Here is a 17,784-nt window from a genome sequence, read left to right as displayed (position 1 = left end):
CCCCCTTTTTTCCTGACATTCAGTTGTTTGGCATGTTATGTAGTGTTCAGGTTCATATGCTCAGGTAAGGGTTAAGATATATGAGTGTCAGTGTTTTGTTGGAGTCCCAGATTAACAGCTGTTGGATTAGAGAAGTATCCATCTCTGCATTGTATTGTGCCTCCCACTTCTTCCAGTTGTAGGTTTTACTCAGCAAAGAAATGCACTCCAAATCTCTTGGAGGTTTGATTTATCATACACCAATGGATTATGCAAATGTATCCATCGTTCACAATTTCCATCACTAGCCATCTCAAAGACAAGTTCCTCAACAATGATGGTGATGTCAACAATACAATATTCTTCTTAATCACAGCAACCTTTCAGCCGCCCATGATTAACATCCCAAATAAATATGCTATGCAGAGGTAACCAATGTGGTGGCCTCCAGATGCTGCTGGACTACAAGTCCCAGCATCCCTAGTCATTGCTGATGCTGGCATCCACTTGTTCATTTTCATAATAATTCAGTCCCAGAAAAGAAGATGAGAATAAGGAATATATTTGGACCCACCACAGGCATATCCTTCTTCCCACTTTAAGGTGAAATCTAGCTTTTTATTATAAAACACACTAGTGTTTTTTAAAGCTACAAGAATAGAAACAATACCTGTAAAACAGAGGCACCACTATGAAGAAATTGCAGGCCACTCTCAGCTGAGTCAATGCCTCCTGTTGCCAAGATAGGAAATCCTGGAAGAGCACCGGCAATTGCAGAAACTGCTCGAAGGGCAATGGGTCTTATAGCATTTCCTGTACAAATGAAAAGTGAGTATGCATTAGTGGGGGGGCCTCAGGCGCTCCTAGCTCCTCTCTCTCTTTCTCCCACTCCAGTTGCATGCTCTTCAACCTGCCCTTGTTCTTTTCTATGCTTGGAACCACCTCTTTTATCTGTCTAGCCACTCCCACCACCATCCCTTTCTCTCCACAGGACTCTCTTCCTCAGCACAGCCTTTCACAGTCTTGCACAGGGGCGCCAATCTGACCAGGAAAACCTCCCTATTGCCAGAATCCTTTTCAGGAAAAAGCCAGACATGTGAATTGTTACAGGAAAACCCAGTCTCTCTCTCTCTCTCTCTAGCCCTTTTCAGGTGTTCCTAAATTATATCTATGGACAGTATGTAGGGGGAAGATGCCACCCTAGATCCTCCACCCTGACCTTCCCATATTGGGAAAGCATGAAACAGAATTGGAATGCATTCAGGGTTCCAAATAGCAGAGAAGACTGTAAGCACATTCAGCTGAACACACTTACCATCTCAACATGGGAAGGTTGAGGTTGGAGGGTCTAGGACTGGTGTTTGCACCCCTGCACTCCTACGGATGCTGGGGCTTATCTCTATATTGTTGTTGTTGTTTAGAAATATGTTTACATTGTTTAATCACAAAACTCTCTATGTTTATAATTTAAGTATATAATTTTCATTTATATACAGCCCTTCTTCCTAAAGGAGCTTACAGCAGTGCACTACATAAGAAATATACTTAAATCGTTAACACTTTGAAAAAATTGCAACACTAAAAACAGTATGGCAAAGCATCTTTAATACACATGCTTTAAACTGTTGACCACACATTCACACACTGCACATTCACTGTGATTGCTGTAGAATTGCATGTGAGATTGTAATGTGCACACTTGTGGTTCCTTTGTAGCTGTCCCCCAGGCTCTGCTGCTTTGAAGGACTATTAATTCTGCCTGCTGGAGTCTGCAAACTTCCACTCCTGGCACTACCGAGGTGCCATTAAAATATCAAACCTCAGTACCATATTTATTTCTCACCCTTTTCTTACCTTCTTTCAAGGAGCTCGGGATGATGTATATTTTTCCCTTCATGCTATTTTAGCCTCAAAATGACTGTTACAGCAGTGGTGGGAAACCTGATGCCCTCCAGTTGTTGTTGGACTCCAACTCCCATCAGCCCCAGCCACTACGGCCAATGGTCAGGGATAATGGGAGTTCTAGCCCAACTACATCTGGAGAACTAAACATTCCCCAGCCCTGCCTGTCAGAATTCAGGGAGATTAGACTGAGAGACAGTGGTTCAGATGTAATGGCAAATTTTGGCTTAGCCTTGGCATTACATGTACTTCCTCTCCCCTCAGTCAGTATGAGGATTATTGGAAGGAACGGTTTCTGCTTTTAAAATAACCAGTTATATTGAGCAAACTGGAATCATGGCTTGTTTGTGGGGATGGAGGAGGAATTAATTTTAAACCAATTTATACACAGACTTTGGTGGTTCTGACCCAATCAAGCTTTGCCCATAATGGACCACATTTAGTGTCCACTTATGTCTGAACTGCTCATGCATTGTAAGGTTTCTCCCCCCCCCAAAAAAAACAAAGTCTAACTAATTATATGCCAGATTATAAGCCAAATATATTTATATTATATGCAATACTTTATATATATATATAAATGAGATACCATATAAAATGAGGTATATATACCTTGATAAAAGTGCTGTGTGTGTCAGCAGAAAATGGTTGCCATGGGCAGCAAAAAAACACATGCTGGTTCTATAAGTTCCATCACAAAAAAGCACTGATTCTATGTATACTGTATATAAAAGAGTCAAGCTGCATGTGGTACTATATATCTACCACATAATGTTATAAGTATTAACACATAAGTATTTTCATAGTTATATGCATTGTAGTGTGCATCCATTTTTGTGCTGGTTATCATAGGAAACATATAATATGTTCATATTTTTTACTGGGACCAGTAAAAAAACAAACCTTGTTCTCATAAAGATTAATAAGTGAGATGAAAATCAGAAAAAAAATACGTGCCAGTAAAGTCGACATCAAAACTTGCAGAAAATCCCATCCTCAGTTCTTTGAACTAACCATAGTTTAAATTCTCTAACAGGCAAAAAATCTTGCGGTTTAAGAATGTACCTCTAGCCCACAAATATTTCTATCAAACTTTAAAAACCAGGGAAATTGGGCAGCTATAGTGAATGCAGCAGGGGAGCAGGAGACCTGACCTCCTCTCTGAGATATTGGACTGCCCTACAAAGTTGTCAAAATGCAAACACAATTTGGGTTGGTCTTTCATAGTCCAATCCACCTCCTGTGTAGCTTTGAAAAATTTGGTAACATGTGCCTCTGAGCATATGGTGAGTGGTGGCAATACCTGCCATCTCCAAAGATAGAGAACTGTATTTTTGTATGTTTGTTGGTGTTCTTCTAACTTTGCTTCTTTCCTGTGTTACTAATGTTTCTACAGAGAATCTAAACTAGAAAATTTTATTTCCCTCAGTATTCATCCTAGAAATCTGTGTCAAATTTATTTTTATTAATTTCAACACCTTTTTATTGGTTAATGTCATATGATGGTGAAGACAGCCTTTTGTATTTCAAATGGTTGGTTATGTTCTATTTCTATTTTGGGTGCATTAACAGTTGAATCTGAAACTGCAGATTGATGTAAAATCAGACTGATTATAATATGTTGCTACTTCAGCAATGACTCCAGCTGCTGGAAAAGAGAGGATGCATGTTTTCAGCCTGCTATGTTTAAAGCACTTCATTTAAGGCAAGGTGGGCACGGTCAATTAAAAACAAAGAGCACACCTAGAATTTTGCTAGAATATATTTCACCTTCCACAGTTTTATCTTGTGCAAATTGAGACACTCCTGATGTCTACTGGAGACTATTCTGCAGAAGTCAGTGCCATTATTCCACAATTATGTTTGGAATTTTTTGGGAAAATTTTACAAAATGTTCCTATACTTCATATATTCACAGAAATAGAAACAAAAGAAAATGATTTCCTATAGGAAATTGCACTAAAATTGCAAAGTAAATCAGACACATTTAAAGTGACCATCTGAACTATATCATCTGTCTTAATAATGTTGCTTCCTCTCTGCTAAAACAAGATCAGCACAGCACGTCTTCTTTCTATTATTTGGGCTGATTGAAGGTGTTGCCACCACTCACCATATGCTCAGAGGCACATGTTACCTAATCCTTCCAAGCTACACAGGAAGTGGGTTGGACTGTGAAAGACCAACCCAAATTGTGTTTGCATTTTGACAAATTTCAAGGGCAGTCCAATATCTCAGAGAGGAGGTCAGGTCTCCTGCTCCCCTGGTGCATTCACTATAGCTGCCCAATTTCCCTGCTTTTTAAAAGTTGATAGAAATAGCTGTGGGCTATAGGTACATTCTTAAACCGCAAGGTTTTTTGCCTATTAGTGAATTTCCCTGCTTTTTAATCCCGAGAGGTAAGAAATGGGATCCTGTGCAAGTTTGCTGAGAATGGATTGATCATTTGCATGCTTATTGAGTTCAGTGGGATTTACTCCCCTGCAATCATTCTTAGGATAGGTGAAACTGACCACAGGGGATGGGGAGGGGAGGAGGAAGAGGAGGAGGGAGGGGAGGAAAGGCAGAGGGGAGGACTGGGATGGGAGCAGGCAGAAGGGGGAGGGGAGGAGAATGACAGGTTTGATCATTTGCATGTTTATTGAGTTCAGTGCGGTTTACTCCCATGCACTCATGCTTTGGATAGGTAAAACTGACCGGGGGGGAGGGAGGGAGGACTGGAGTGGGCAGGAGAGGAGGAATAAGAAAGAGGGGGGAGGAGGAAAGGAGAGGAGAGGGGAAGGAGGGGAAAAGCAGGTCTGATCATTTGCATGCTTACTGAGGTCAATGGGATAGTAGGAGGGGAGGGGGAAGAGGAAGGAGCGTATTGGAGGGGGCAAAGGAAGGGGGAGGGCAGGTTTGATCATTTTCATACTTACAGAGTTCAATGGTATTTACTTCCATGCAATCATGCTTAAGATAGGTAAAACTGACCATGGGGAGGAGGAAGGGGAGGGGGAGGAAGGGGAAGGAGGGGATTGGAAGGGGAAGGAGGGGATTGGAAGGGGACAGGGAGGGAGGGACAAAGGAAGGGGGAGGGAAGGGGAAAGAGGGAGGGGATAGGAGGAAGGAGAAGGGAGGGTGGGTTTGATCTAGGGTTGCCAGGCTCAGAGCCTGAGAATGATTCTGCATTTTTAAAAGAAGAAAAAATTCAGCCATTTACATGTTTTCTTGCAACACTGTAATGGGAAAAACCACAAGGTGAAATTCTCCCTTCCCCCTGCACAATTTATAAAGATACAGAAGACCTCTTGGAGGCTGGGCCTGGCAACCGTAGTTTGATCATTTGCGTACTTTTTGAGTTCAGTGGGATTTATTTCTGTGCAATCATGTTTGAAAATGGAAATGGACTGCCTTCAAGACGACCAGACTTATTGCAAACCTTTGAATATGGTTTTCATGGTAAATGGCATTCAGAGGTGGTTTTACCATTGCCTTCCTCTGAGGCTGAGGGGCAGTGACTGGCCCAAGGTCACCCAGTCAGCTTCATGGCTGTGTGGGGATTCAAAACCTGGTCTCCCAGGTCCTAGTCCAACACTGACCCTCACCTTTTTATTCTACAGCAGGCACATGTATCCTCCCACCCAAATCTAAACCAAAACTGTCCCTGGCCACATCCACACCAGGCCTTTATTTCACTTTGGACAGTCATGGCTTCTCCCAAAGAATCCTGGGAAGTGTAATTAGTAAAATGTGCTGAGAGTTGCTAGGAGACGCCCTGTTCCCCTCACAGAGCTTCAATCAGAGTGGCTGACTGTTAAACCAGTCTGGCCATTGGAGCTCTATCAGTGCAATAAGAGACTCCTCTCAGCACCCTTCACAAACCACACTTCCCAGGATTCTCTGAGGGAAGCCATTACTGTCTCAAGTGAAATCAAAGTCTGGTGTGGGTGTGGCCCCCTGATTAGGCAAGCCCAGCAACTGTGAGTCTGGCTTTTAGAACACTGACAGTTGGTTCTTACTGAGCATGCCCGACGTTATCATAGGGTTCCAGCCAAAATTTCTTAAATTAATTAAAAATCAGCCAGGCATTTTTTTAACTTTTAAACTGCCAAAGATGAAGGTCAGAGTATGGGGCAAGGTCAGTATTAGGATTACAGGTACTCTGTGAACATGGCTGATTTTTTTAATGAATTTCAACATATTATGAGAACTCTGAGAGAAAAAATTCCAAAACGGCTCTGGGGGTTTTTCTTTCTCTTTTTAGACTTTGAACTCTCTATTCTCTCTGACTGTTTTGTGTATCGCCATGAAAATTGAGAGGGTTGTTAAACAAGCGTTTCTGAGTTCAGGACTATACATTTTGTAAGGTTTTGTTTTGAAATGAGCTTATGGGAAGCATCAGAATTATCGTGGCTGTATAAAAAACTTTAAGGTACTGAGTTCTGACATCATGAGGAAACTTACAAGCACCAGTGAAAGGTTCTGATCTCTGGGGTTGGGGAAGAGTATGTGAAGATGAAGCTTGTGCTGGCTCATGCTAACCATAGTTTAGAGTTATATGTGAAAAGGCCAAGTAACATGAGAAAAGTCACCAAGTGAAATTCATGGCTGAATGGGGATTTGAACCTGGGTCACCTTGTCCAAGATCTACATTGTTGGTGCTACATCACAATGGGTTTCATCTTATCTGCATTTATGCTACTGCTGGCTCTAAATAACCACTGCACGTTTGATATTTTAAAAAATATAAAATGAAATAGGAAATAGTTTTGTGGTCCTATTTCTTAGCAGAGATATAAACACAAGCAGTAGAGTGAGAATATAAACCAGCCCACCTTTCCTTAGGCACAAATAACAGCAGACACAACCTTTTTAGGTAAAAAGATAATGTTTACTCACACCCTTTCATATGTACAGGAAACATAGGCTCTAGCTTAGATGAAAGAAAAATAGAAGTCTTAGTCCATTTTAGTCTTTTGTAGTGATGCTCTCAGAAGAGCATCTGCCATGTGGCCTCTCCCAGAGGTAAAAAGCTCAGTAATGGAGATTATGCAGGAATCCCCAGAACAAAGGAGGAGGAAACCAGGTAACTAACCCCACCCATTAGGAAGTTATATCATGGTAAACAGGTACATGGGATATTTCCCAAATATCCCTTAAAGGGAACATCTCCCCTTTACAAGGGAACATGCAAGTTTGCCTGTTCCAACAGCACACCCATAGCAAGAATAGTTATATGTAAAGGTAACTGACACAATAAAGCAAATACCTTATTTTTTATTTTATTAGATTTATATCCTGCCCTTCCTCCCAGTAGGAGCCCAGGGCAGCAAACAAAACTACTAAAAACACTCTAAAACATCATAAAAACAGACTTTATAGTATATTACAACAAAACATCCTTACAAACATATTAAAACATCTTTTTTAAAAAAGCTTTAAAAAGAACTTTAAAAGTAATTCCAACACAGATGCAGACTGGGATAAGATCTCTACTTAAAATAGGGTTACCAGGTTCTTGGCCTGAGACTGATCCTGTATCTTTAGGAGAAGAGAAAGTCAGCCAAGTGCAGGTGTTCTTGCAACTCTGTGATGGGAGAAACCACAAGGTAGAATTCTTCCTTCCCCCTGCACAACTTTTAAAGATACAGAAGACCTCTTGGTTGCCAGGCCCAGCCTCCAAGAGGTCTTCTGTATCTTTAAAAGTTGTGCAGGGAGAACGGAGAATTCTACCTTGTGGTTTTTCTCATTACAGCTTTGCAAGAACAGCTGCACTTGGCTGACTTTCTCTTCTCCTAAAGATACAGGATCAGTCTCAGGCCTAGAACCTGGCAACCCTAACTTAAAAGGCTTGTTGAAAGAAGAAGGTCTTCGGTAGGTGCCAAAAAGATAACAGAGATGGTGCCTGACTAATATTTAAGGGGACAGAATTCCAAAGGGTAGGTGCCACTACACTAAAGGTCCACTTCTTATTTTGTGCAGAATGGACCTTCTGATAAGATAGTATCTGCAGGAGACCCTCACCTGCAGAGCACAGTGACTGACTGGGTATATATGGGGTAAGATGATCTTTCAGGTTTCCTGGTCCCAAGGTGTATAGGGTTTGGACATCAAAACTAGAACCTTGAATTTAGCTGAGTAGCTAATAGGCAGCCAGTGCAATTCTTTCAGCAGCAGGGTGACAGGCGATACCCTGCCCCGGTGAGCAGTCGCGCCATCGCATTTTGTACTAACTGCAGCTTCCAGACCAACCTCAAGGGCAGCCCCACAAATAATGCATGACAGTAATCCAGCCTGGAGGTTACCAGTGCATGGACAATAGCAGTCAGGCTATCCCAGTATTTGCGACCGGGTGGTAGTTGTCACAAACCAATGAGTCCAGCGTGGGCTTTTTCAGGAGTGGTTGGATCACTGCCTCTTTAAGGGTGGCTGGAACCACTCCCTCCCACAACAATGTGCTGACCACAGCCTGGATCCACGTGGTCGAACCCCCTCGGCAAGCTTTCTCACAAGCACCCTGTCCATGTCATCAGGCCGCATAAACTGAAACTGATCCCAAGAAGTTGCAGCAGACGTTGCACTGGACACCTCACTGCAGACTACAGTAGATGTGGATGGGCATCAAGATTGCTATGGAGGCAAGCAACTTTACCCTCAAAGTGCCTTGCAAACAATTCAGAGTGGGCCTCCAAAGGGTATAAAACTCAATTTCCTGGAGCTGATGTCAACAGCCCCCTGACAACATGGAAAAGCTTCACTGGACGGCTATTTCAGGATGCAATGGTGGCAGAGAAGTGGGACTTCTTCATTGCCCTCACTGCCACACAGTAGTCACAGTTACGATGTTTTACTCATGCCTGATCAGCCTCACAACACATCTTTTTACCACTTGCACTCTAGCCATTGTCCAGCATGCTTCAATGTCCTTAGTTCACTAGTGTACCAAGGTGCAAACCGGGCTCCAGAACACCAGAGAGAGCACATAGGGGCAACTGTGTTAAGAGCCCTATGTGCCTTGCTGTTCCACAGCATGACAAGGACTTCAGCAGGGTTACCTGCTCTATCTACTGGGAATTCTCCCAGGACATCCAGCAATCCATTGGATTCCATTAGTCTCTAGGGGCAGACCATCTTAATCTTTCCACCACTCCTGCAGGGGAGGATTGGAGCTGTAAGTCAAACTTCACCAGGAAGTGGACTGACCATGACAATGGAGTGACATCCACCCCCTCTATCTCCAGACTACCCCTTCCTCATCTGGAGAAAAAAACAAGTAGAGGGTGTGCCCTGCCCTATGTGTTCGGCCGGTGACAACTTGAGACAGCCACATGGTCATCATAGAAACCATGAAGTCCTGAGCTGGAACACTAGAGGCAGCTTCAACATGGACATTGAACTTACCCAGCACTATCATTCTGGGCACCTCCAATACCACAGCAAAGACAGCCTCCACCAGCTTAGTCAGAGAAGCTGCTGGGCAGCAGGAGGAATAGTACACCAGCAACAATCCTAGTTTACTGTCTCCTTGGCTTGACACCAAGTGCAGGGCAACACAGCCAGCTTCAAGACAGAGTGGTTTCCTGGTGACAGAGATGGAAGCTCTATAGACCACAGTAACTCCTCCCCCCTGTCCCTGCAGCCTGTGCTGGTGTTGCACCAAGTATCCAGATGGGCGAAGCTGAGTCAGATCAGCTCCTCCCAGCTCACACACCCAGGTCTCGGTAATGCACACCAAATCATGGATGAGTACAGTCTTATTGTATACCAATCTGGCACTAAACAACAGCATGCACAGGCCAGTAGGCAGAGTAGATGAGCAACAAGGAACCTGCCCATGGGAGGAGTGGAAGCGGGGAAGAAGGAGTAGATAGCCTTGCCTTCATCTTCTGTGGTAGTTCACCACCTCCCCATGGCTATACTTCCCTCTACCCATGATCACTGAACTTGGGGTGGCATCACCCATGTCCCACCTTACTAAGACTCCTCCTAAACACCTGATATGGACCCAAGAGAACAAGAGCCCATCAACAAAACCTACCTGAACCAGTTATCCCAGTAGGCCTCTGAGAGAATTGGGAAAGTCAAACCCACTCAATATATTTCACATAGGGTGTTATGCCTCCATTGGATGAGTCCTCAGAGGACAAGGAGGAGCAGGGGATTGGCACAGCAGATCGAGGAGAGGGAACAAGCAGACTCATCCAAAAAGCAGCTCCAGAGCTCCTGCCACTGGAACAAGTTCAGGATACAGCTAGAGCCCATCAGTCAGACTCAGTGAGTGAACAGGAGGCCCCTCCACTCCCTGAAGAGTGAAGAAGCCTGCGAGTAGCACAGCAACGCTTAAGGCTACAAGCTCCTGGGAGTCAGAGGGCTGATTGCCATCACCTGAATCAGGGAGGGGAGCTTAAAAGGCAGCAAGATGCCCTTTGCCCTTTGCTGGAAGCAACAACAAGACCCTTGCCAGCTATGACTTGAAACCCGGATTACTTTGTTAGAATATCGAACCTTGCTTTGTTAACTGTGTTTTGGAAGATGACCTGCATTGAGACCCCTTGACCCTCTCCCTTGCTTATCCGCTTTACAACAAAGCCCCTGCTTAGGCAGCTGCTGGCTAATAGTTTTACAGCACCATATATCACCTCGGTGCAGCAGAGACTGACTGCAGGCACATATACTCCCCTAGGGAGGGCCAGCCTTCTACTAGTTACAGACTCTCACTCTAAATCTCCTCTAGATTGGTTAAAAAAATAGAAGTGGGTAGCACCCTTTCGGTGGCAACCCTGGCGACAGTGGCAGCCAGGTTTTTATGCCCCCTGATCTAGTCAGGAGCTGATGCAAGAGGCTTCAAGATTGACTGCAACCTCTTTCTGGAGTCAGGGTCAGGCAGGGGGTCCCAGTCCTTGCAGCACTCACCAGGTACCTCAGCCGTCTAGAGCCAGAAAGCCAGAGCAGCAAGCAAGCACCCAAATGCTCAAATACTCACTCCCAGGGCAGGTCTTCTCCAGTCCGCCAATGCTGCAGCTGTAAGAGTACACTTGTTAGACCAAGCTCCCCATGAACTTGAAGATGGGGTGAGACAAAGGCAGTCTATAGCCATGGATCAGATGGTGTTTTGTTTGCTTGGTTTTTGTTTTTTACTGTCCAAAACAGATAGATTGTTTGGTGTATCCAGATGGACATATTCTGCATTTATTTACAGATACCTTGATTCCGTTTGTGAACCTCCAAAGTTAAGTCACAGCAGATATGTATACAACAATGCTTCACAGTAAAACATACAATGGCTACTTGGCAGAGGATCTTTCATCAAACAAGTGGCTCCCAGGCTCCACCCACTATGCTTTTCAAAAGCTTTGCTGTGCCATTTTGGCACAGTGAGCAAGCAATACAACCCCACTAAGGTGTCTCAAGTATTTAGAGAATATTGCACTGGATTTTTTTTAAAAAAACTGGAATCTGTTTGCTGCTATATTTTTTCAATGAAACAGAAAAATCTGTTGTGTTGTCAGTTTTTGAAAGATGTTTCTTCTATGCTTATTGCCTCTAGCAAAATGTCACCTCCCTCTAACAGCCCACCATTTTTACAGTCAACGTTGTGGTCTTTACAAACAGGATGTCTGACAAGCCTATCCCATCAATGCTAGTTGCTACTGAATCAGCATCCAAATACTCAGACAAGCTGTCTCTATTGACATCTGCTCCTGATTCAGCATATGAATTATCCTCTAGGGTTGTGCCACCTTCAGCTGCTTCAGCACAGATTCCTCTTCATTATTCACCTACTCTGGCATTTCTTCCATTTTCAACACTAAACTTGCACCCTGTCAACACTTGCTCCAGAAGCAATATTCAAGCTGCAGGTACCCCATGAACAACACATGTCTTCAAGGGACAGAGAACCACCCATGACTAAGAATGCTGATTCCCCCCCCCCCACTTTGGGTATGGGTATGACAGTGCAGTGAAATTATGCTTCAAAGAGGCGGAATAGTGACTGAAGCCAAAGAGGAAAAATATGAAGTGTAATTAGTCTCTTACCTCCCATCTGCAAGGGTGGTGATGGAGAGTGGAATTATTGTCACTCTAGTGTTCTTTAAGAGCACTGACCAATGTTTGACCAAAGGTGAAGATTTTTGTAAGACCACCTTAAATAGCATAAGTAAAGATCATAGTAAAACAGATGATCATAAAGGTAAAAATGAGACAGCACAGAACTCCCATTGGGCATTAATTGATGGCTTGATATTTGCACTTAACTTAGCAAAATCAATCTAAATGAGACTGGGAGGAACACAAAAAGTCCCTCTAAAGCCTAACTGGTCGCACTTGCACTTTCTTACTGCAAAGCATCATGTTTGGGATTATAGTTTAGTGGCAGAAAAATGACTAACCACAAAATCCTAATTATGTCTGGTGTTTACATAGGATTGGGATTGCAGCCTAAGCTAAAATCCTAGTGTGCTGGTGTCAGATTCCCGTCCACCCTCAATACTGCACAATGCAAAAATATTTTAAACTGAACCTGTAAAATGCTGTGTATTGATAATTCACAGGACAATCCTGTATGTGTTTATTCAGAAGTTAAGCTCCAAGGTATTCAGTTTTATTCAATTGTATAGAAATGTATACCCATTCTTTCTAATGCATATGCATTACGCAAGGCAGTTTACAACAATTAAAATCACAACATAAAAGCAGAACAAAAAAACAATATAACAACCATAGATTAAAAGTGTAACAACGATATCAGCAAATGCAACAGAGTTAGGTAGGCACTATGGTTTTTTTTAAAAAAATCAACACAGCTTCCTGATAAAATCAGCTCAGCCTGACAAAGCCTTCTGGGATTTATTTATTTTTAAAAAGCCTCCATGAGCCATCCAACCTTAAGGGATAAGGTGTGACCACTGAGCAGGCTCTATTATGGGAATTGGTCCCATGTATGCAGGTGTAAGATTTCACCTCTAATTTGCACCTACAAGGTATTATTCCAAGACTCTTGCCATGCAGGTAATATTTATGTGGTACTAACACAAAACCTTGGAATTCTAATTCTAGCATTTCTTTCCTCACCCATAGAACTCAGGCTGCCTAGCCCCCACTGACATCACAGAAGATTAGCCAAGAGCACCAAGATATACAGAACAGGCAAAAAAGGCAAGAACAACTTCTTCCCAGTATGTTTCAGTGCACTTTGTAATTTGTTGCACTCGACAGAAACTAACATGATTCATTTCTGCAAAGAGGATCCTGAATCACCATAGGACTATGGGTCCCCATTGTGGTGTAATATTCATGAAAGGCTGCCAAACAAGTTCATCCTGAGATGGAGCCAAGCAGTAGTTGGAGATCATCTCCCAAAAATGTATTTGTACATCTTCCATGATCAAACCCACTGGGATATTTCTTTCTTTTAATATACTTAAGATGAATTAGAAAAGCATATTTGTTCAATTACAGAAAAGGTCTTCAGTATATGTTTTACTAAAGTATTCTAGTGCCACTCTTGGTTAAGGATGAATCCTCTAAGCTAACTGATCACTTTGGAAAATAAGAGAACACTGAAGATATTTCCCACCTCTAAGAATAACTCACAACGGCCTCCATGCATTTAGCTACCAAACAGGAAAAGTCCATTGTCCCACTGCATAGGGCCAGTCCTTTAAAGTGCAAATTGACTCAATTTTAAACTGAATGCTTTGATTTGCCATAGCAGAAATCATTCAGAAGGTCACCATATAATACACCTAGTTTTACATGTGAGAAACCAAGCATCATAAAATTGAAATAATAGTCTCTAAACCTTGCCAAATGTTTTAGAACTTAAACACCTGCACATCAAAATCTAATAGCTGAGAGCCCCTAAATATGCCTAGTATAGTTAAACAGTTTGTATTATTTATTTTTTATTTATTTTATTTCATTTTTTAAACCGCCCATAGCGAGTAGCTGTCTGGGCGGTGAACAAAACAAGATTAAAATACAAGATTACAATAAAATTACAATAAAATCAGCAACAAGTTAAACGAAAAACATTAAATGAAACACATTGAACATTAAAATGCCTGGGAGTATAGCCAGGTCTTAACCTGGCGCCTAAAAGAAAGTACCGAAGGCGCCAGGCGTATCTCCTCAGGTAGGCTGTTCCACAGTTCGGGGGCCACCACAGAAAAGGCCCTAGATCTAATAACAATCCTATGGGCATCCTGATGAGTTGGTACCCGGAGGAGGGCCTTGGATACTGAACGAAGTGAACGGGTAGGTTCATATCGGGAGAGGCGTTCCACAAGGTATTGTGGTCCCACACCATATAAGGCTTTATAGGTCAAAACCAGCACCTTGAATCTGGCTCGGAAACAAATAGGCAGCCAGTGCAGGCAGGCCAGGATAGGTGTTATATGCACAGACCAGCGGGTCCTCGTCAACAACCTGGCTGCCGCATTTTGCACTAGCTGAAGTTTCCGAACGGTCTTCAAGGGCAGCCCTACATACAGCGCATTACAGTAGTCCAGTCTAGAAGTTACCAGAGCGTGAACAACTGAGGCGAGATCGTCACTGTCCAGATAGGGGCGTAGTTGGGCTACTAAGCGAAGATGGTAAAACGCATTCCGTGCCACCGAGGCCACTTGAGCCTCAAGCGACAAGGAAGGGTCAAAAAGGACCCCCAAACTATGAACCTGTTCCTTCAAGGGGAGTGTAACCCCATCTAGAACAGGATGAACATAAAGACGGTGTAATGATATTTGTATTAATTAGGCCACATTATGCCACAGAATGCACCTCTATCACGTGTGCTTTTTAAAAATGTGCTTGCTTCCTTTTACTTTTTTAGAAAGTCAGTATCATAATACAGCAGTATTCTCATAATGAATTTCCCAGTAATCTCCTTGTTACCAGGCAGTCCTCCTCTGAAAATAGCAAACACAGGGAACACACAATAGTGTAGGGCTGATGCCCTGCTTGTGAGCTTCCTGATGGCATGTAGCTGGCCATTGCTGGAAAGAGGATATTGGACTAGGCAAACTTTGACTATGGGCTAGCAGAGCTCTTACATTCTTAATCCAGAAAACCTCCATGTCACAGAAAATGCATCTAACTTCTGTCTACCTTATTACATGTGCGTATATCCCCCAGTACTGCTGTATCCCACAATTTATATATCCTTTCACAGATCACTCATTTTCCTGCTCTCTAGTTGTTGCAAAACCCATAGCTATTAGCAATTTTACCATTAAATTAGAATCATAAAATCATAGAGTTGGAAGGGTCCTGTAAGGCCATCAAGTCCAACCCCCTGCTCAATGCAGGAATCTAAATCAAAGCATACCTGACAGATGGCTGTCTAGCTGCCTCTTGAATGCCTCCAGTGTCAGAGAGACCACTACTTCTCTAAATAATTAGTTCCATTGTCGTGTGGCTCTAACAGTTAGGAAGTTTTTCCTGATGTTCAGTCGAAATCTGGCTTCCTGCAACTTGAGCCCATTATTCTATGTCCTGCACTCTGGGATGATCAAGAAGAGATCCTAGCCCTCCTATGTGACAACCTTTCAAATACTTGAAGAGTGCTATCATATCTCCCCTCAGTCTTTTCTCCTCAAGGCTAAACATGCCCAGTTCTTTTAGCCTCTCCTCACTGAACAAAGTGAATAACTATCCACCATAACAACAGTAGAAATTATATTCCCTGGTCTGGAAGGCCATGGCATTCTGTTCTTCCAGCATCGCCTCCTTGCTTTATGTAGCTGCACAAAAGGAGCACAGGCTTGTAAGATGTGGATTGCCCATGGCTGATAATAATGGTCTTCAAAGTAAGATTATTGTTAGCCAAAATGAGGATTCACTCTACTGTCAGGAAACCAGCAAAAAATGTTTGAACCCATAGTTTCTGTTACATAAATGACAAAAGTGAAGACAGTTGCTTTATGCAGCAGAGTTCATTGGAGATACAAAAAGAATGTGAAAGAGAGTGGTGTTTATCTTAAAATAAACTCATTTTACTGAGAAAGTACAAGTGGATAGGAAAGCTTAATTATCTACACTAGCTGACTTCAAAAGGGAGGGAAAGAGAGAATTGTGGAAAGGAGGAGGAACATAAGAACATAAGAAGAGCCTGCTGGATCAGGCCAGTGGCCCATCTAGTCCAGCATCCTGTTCTCACAGTGGCCAACCAGGTGCCTGGGGGAAGCCCGCAAGCAGGACCCAAGTGCAAGAACACTCTCCCCTCCTGAGGCTTCCAGCAACTGGTTTTCAGAAGCATGCTGCCTCTGACTAGGGTGGCAGAGCACAGCCATCACAGCTAGTAGCCATTGATAGCCCTGTCCTCCATGAATTTGTCTAATCTTCTTTTAAAGCCATCCAAGCTGGTGGCCATTACTGCATCTTGTGGGAGCAAATTCCATAGTTTAACTATGTGCTGAGTAAAGAAGTACTTCCTTTTGTCTGTCCTGAATCTTCCAACATTCAGCTTCTTTGAATGTCCACGAGTTCTAGTATTATGAGAGAGGGAGAAGAACTTTTCTCTATCCACTTTCTCAATGCCATGCATAATTTTATACACTTCTATCATGTCTCCTCTGACGCGCCTTTTCTCTAAACTAAAAAGCCCCAAATGCTGCAACCTTTCCTCGTAAGGGAGTCGCTCCATCCCCTTGATCATTCTGGTTGCCCTCTTCTGAACCTTTTCCAACTCTAGAATATCCTTTTTGAGATGAGGCGACCAGAACTGTACACAGTATTCCAAATGCGGCCGCACCATAGATTTATACAACGGCATTATGATATCGGCTGTTTTATTTTCAATACCTTTCCTAATTATCACTAGCATGGAATTTGCCTTTTTCACAGCTGCCGCACACTGGGTCGACATTTTCATCGTGCTGTCCACTACAACCCCGAGGTCTCTCTCCTGGTCGGTCACCGCCAGTTCAGACCCCATGAGCGTATATGTGAAATTCAGATTTTTTGCTCCAATATGCATAATTTTACACTTGTTTATATTGAATTGCATTTGCCATTTTTCTGCCCATTCACTCAGTTTGGAGAGGTCTTTTTGGAGCTCTTCGCAATCCCTTTTTGTTTTAACAACCCTGAACAATTTAGTGTCATCAGCAAACTTGGCCACTTCACTGCTCACTCCTAATTCTAGGTCATTAATGAACAAGTTGAAAAGTACAGGTCCCAATACCGATCCTTGAGGGACTCCACTTTCTACAGCCCTCCATTGGGAGAACTGTCCGTTTATTCCTACTCTCTGCTTTCTGCTTCTTAACCAATTCCTTATCCACAAGAGGACCTCTCCTCTTATTCCATGACTGCTAAGCTTCCTCAGAAGCCTTTGGTGAGGTACCTTGTCAAACGCTTTTTGAAAGTCTAAGTACACTATGTCCACTGGATCACCTCTATCTATATGCTTGTTGACACTCTCAAAGAATTCTAATAGGTTACTGAGACAGGACTTTCCCTTGCAGAAGCCATGCTGACTCTGCTTCAGCAAGGCTTGTTCTTCTATGTGCTTAGTTAATCTAGCTTTACTGGAGGAACTGGAAGAGATGATAGCCCTGAGAATATCAGTTTAACCAATCAGAGACATGTTTAACTTGAGGAAAGTAACAAGGACAGAATTCAAGCAGGGGCCCTTTCAACTGACTAACTATATCTATTGCCCCTAATGGTCAATAGATTCAGAGCACACAGCGAGACAATGCATTGATTAAGTGAAACTTCCGACACCCCTTCTCTTTGTCTCGCACTCCAACTCATGACTCCCATCACTTCACGAACATCCTGAAAATGGTCTCTGGGCAGTGGATCGGTAAGAACATCTGCCACCATTTCTTCTGTCAGGCAGTACTTCAGCTCAATAAGCTCTTTCTGTTGCGCATCTCTCTTGCAGTGGTACTTGGCATCAATGTGCTTTGCTTG

General features: G+C 43.0%; 1 protein-coding gene across 4 annotated transcripts in view; it reads right to left on the bottom strand.

Moving 5' to 3' along the window:
* The window catches only part of DPYD (dihydropyrimidine dehydrogenase), an 829,935-nt gene that overhangs the window by 136,985 nt on the left and 675,166 nt on the right, over nucleotides 1-17,784 (bottom strand). For all 4 annotated transcript variants that reach the window (XM_061633709.1, XM_061633708.1, XM_061633710.1 and 1 more), the window contains one exon: nucleotides 650-792. In XM_061633709.1, coding sequence (XP_061489693.1) covers nucleotides 650-792 — 143 coding nt within the window. The remainder of the gene's footprint in view (nucleotides 1-649; nucleotides 793-17,784) is intronic.

The sequence above is a fragment of the Rhineura floridana genome, chromosome 6 (genome assembly GCF_030035675.1).
Source record: "Rhineura floridana isolate rRhiFlo1 chromosome 6, rRhiFlo1.hap2, whole genome shotgun sequence".
Classification (NCBI taxonomy): Eukaryota; Metazoa; Chordata; class Lepidosauria; order Squamata; family Rhineuridae; genus Rhineura; species Rhineura floridana.
Note: the sequence above shows the minus strand (reverse complement) of the source record. Positions and strands in the feature narration are given on the sequence as shown.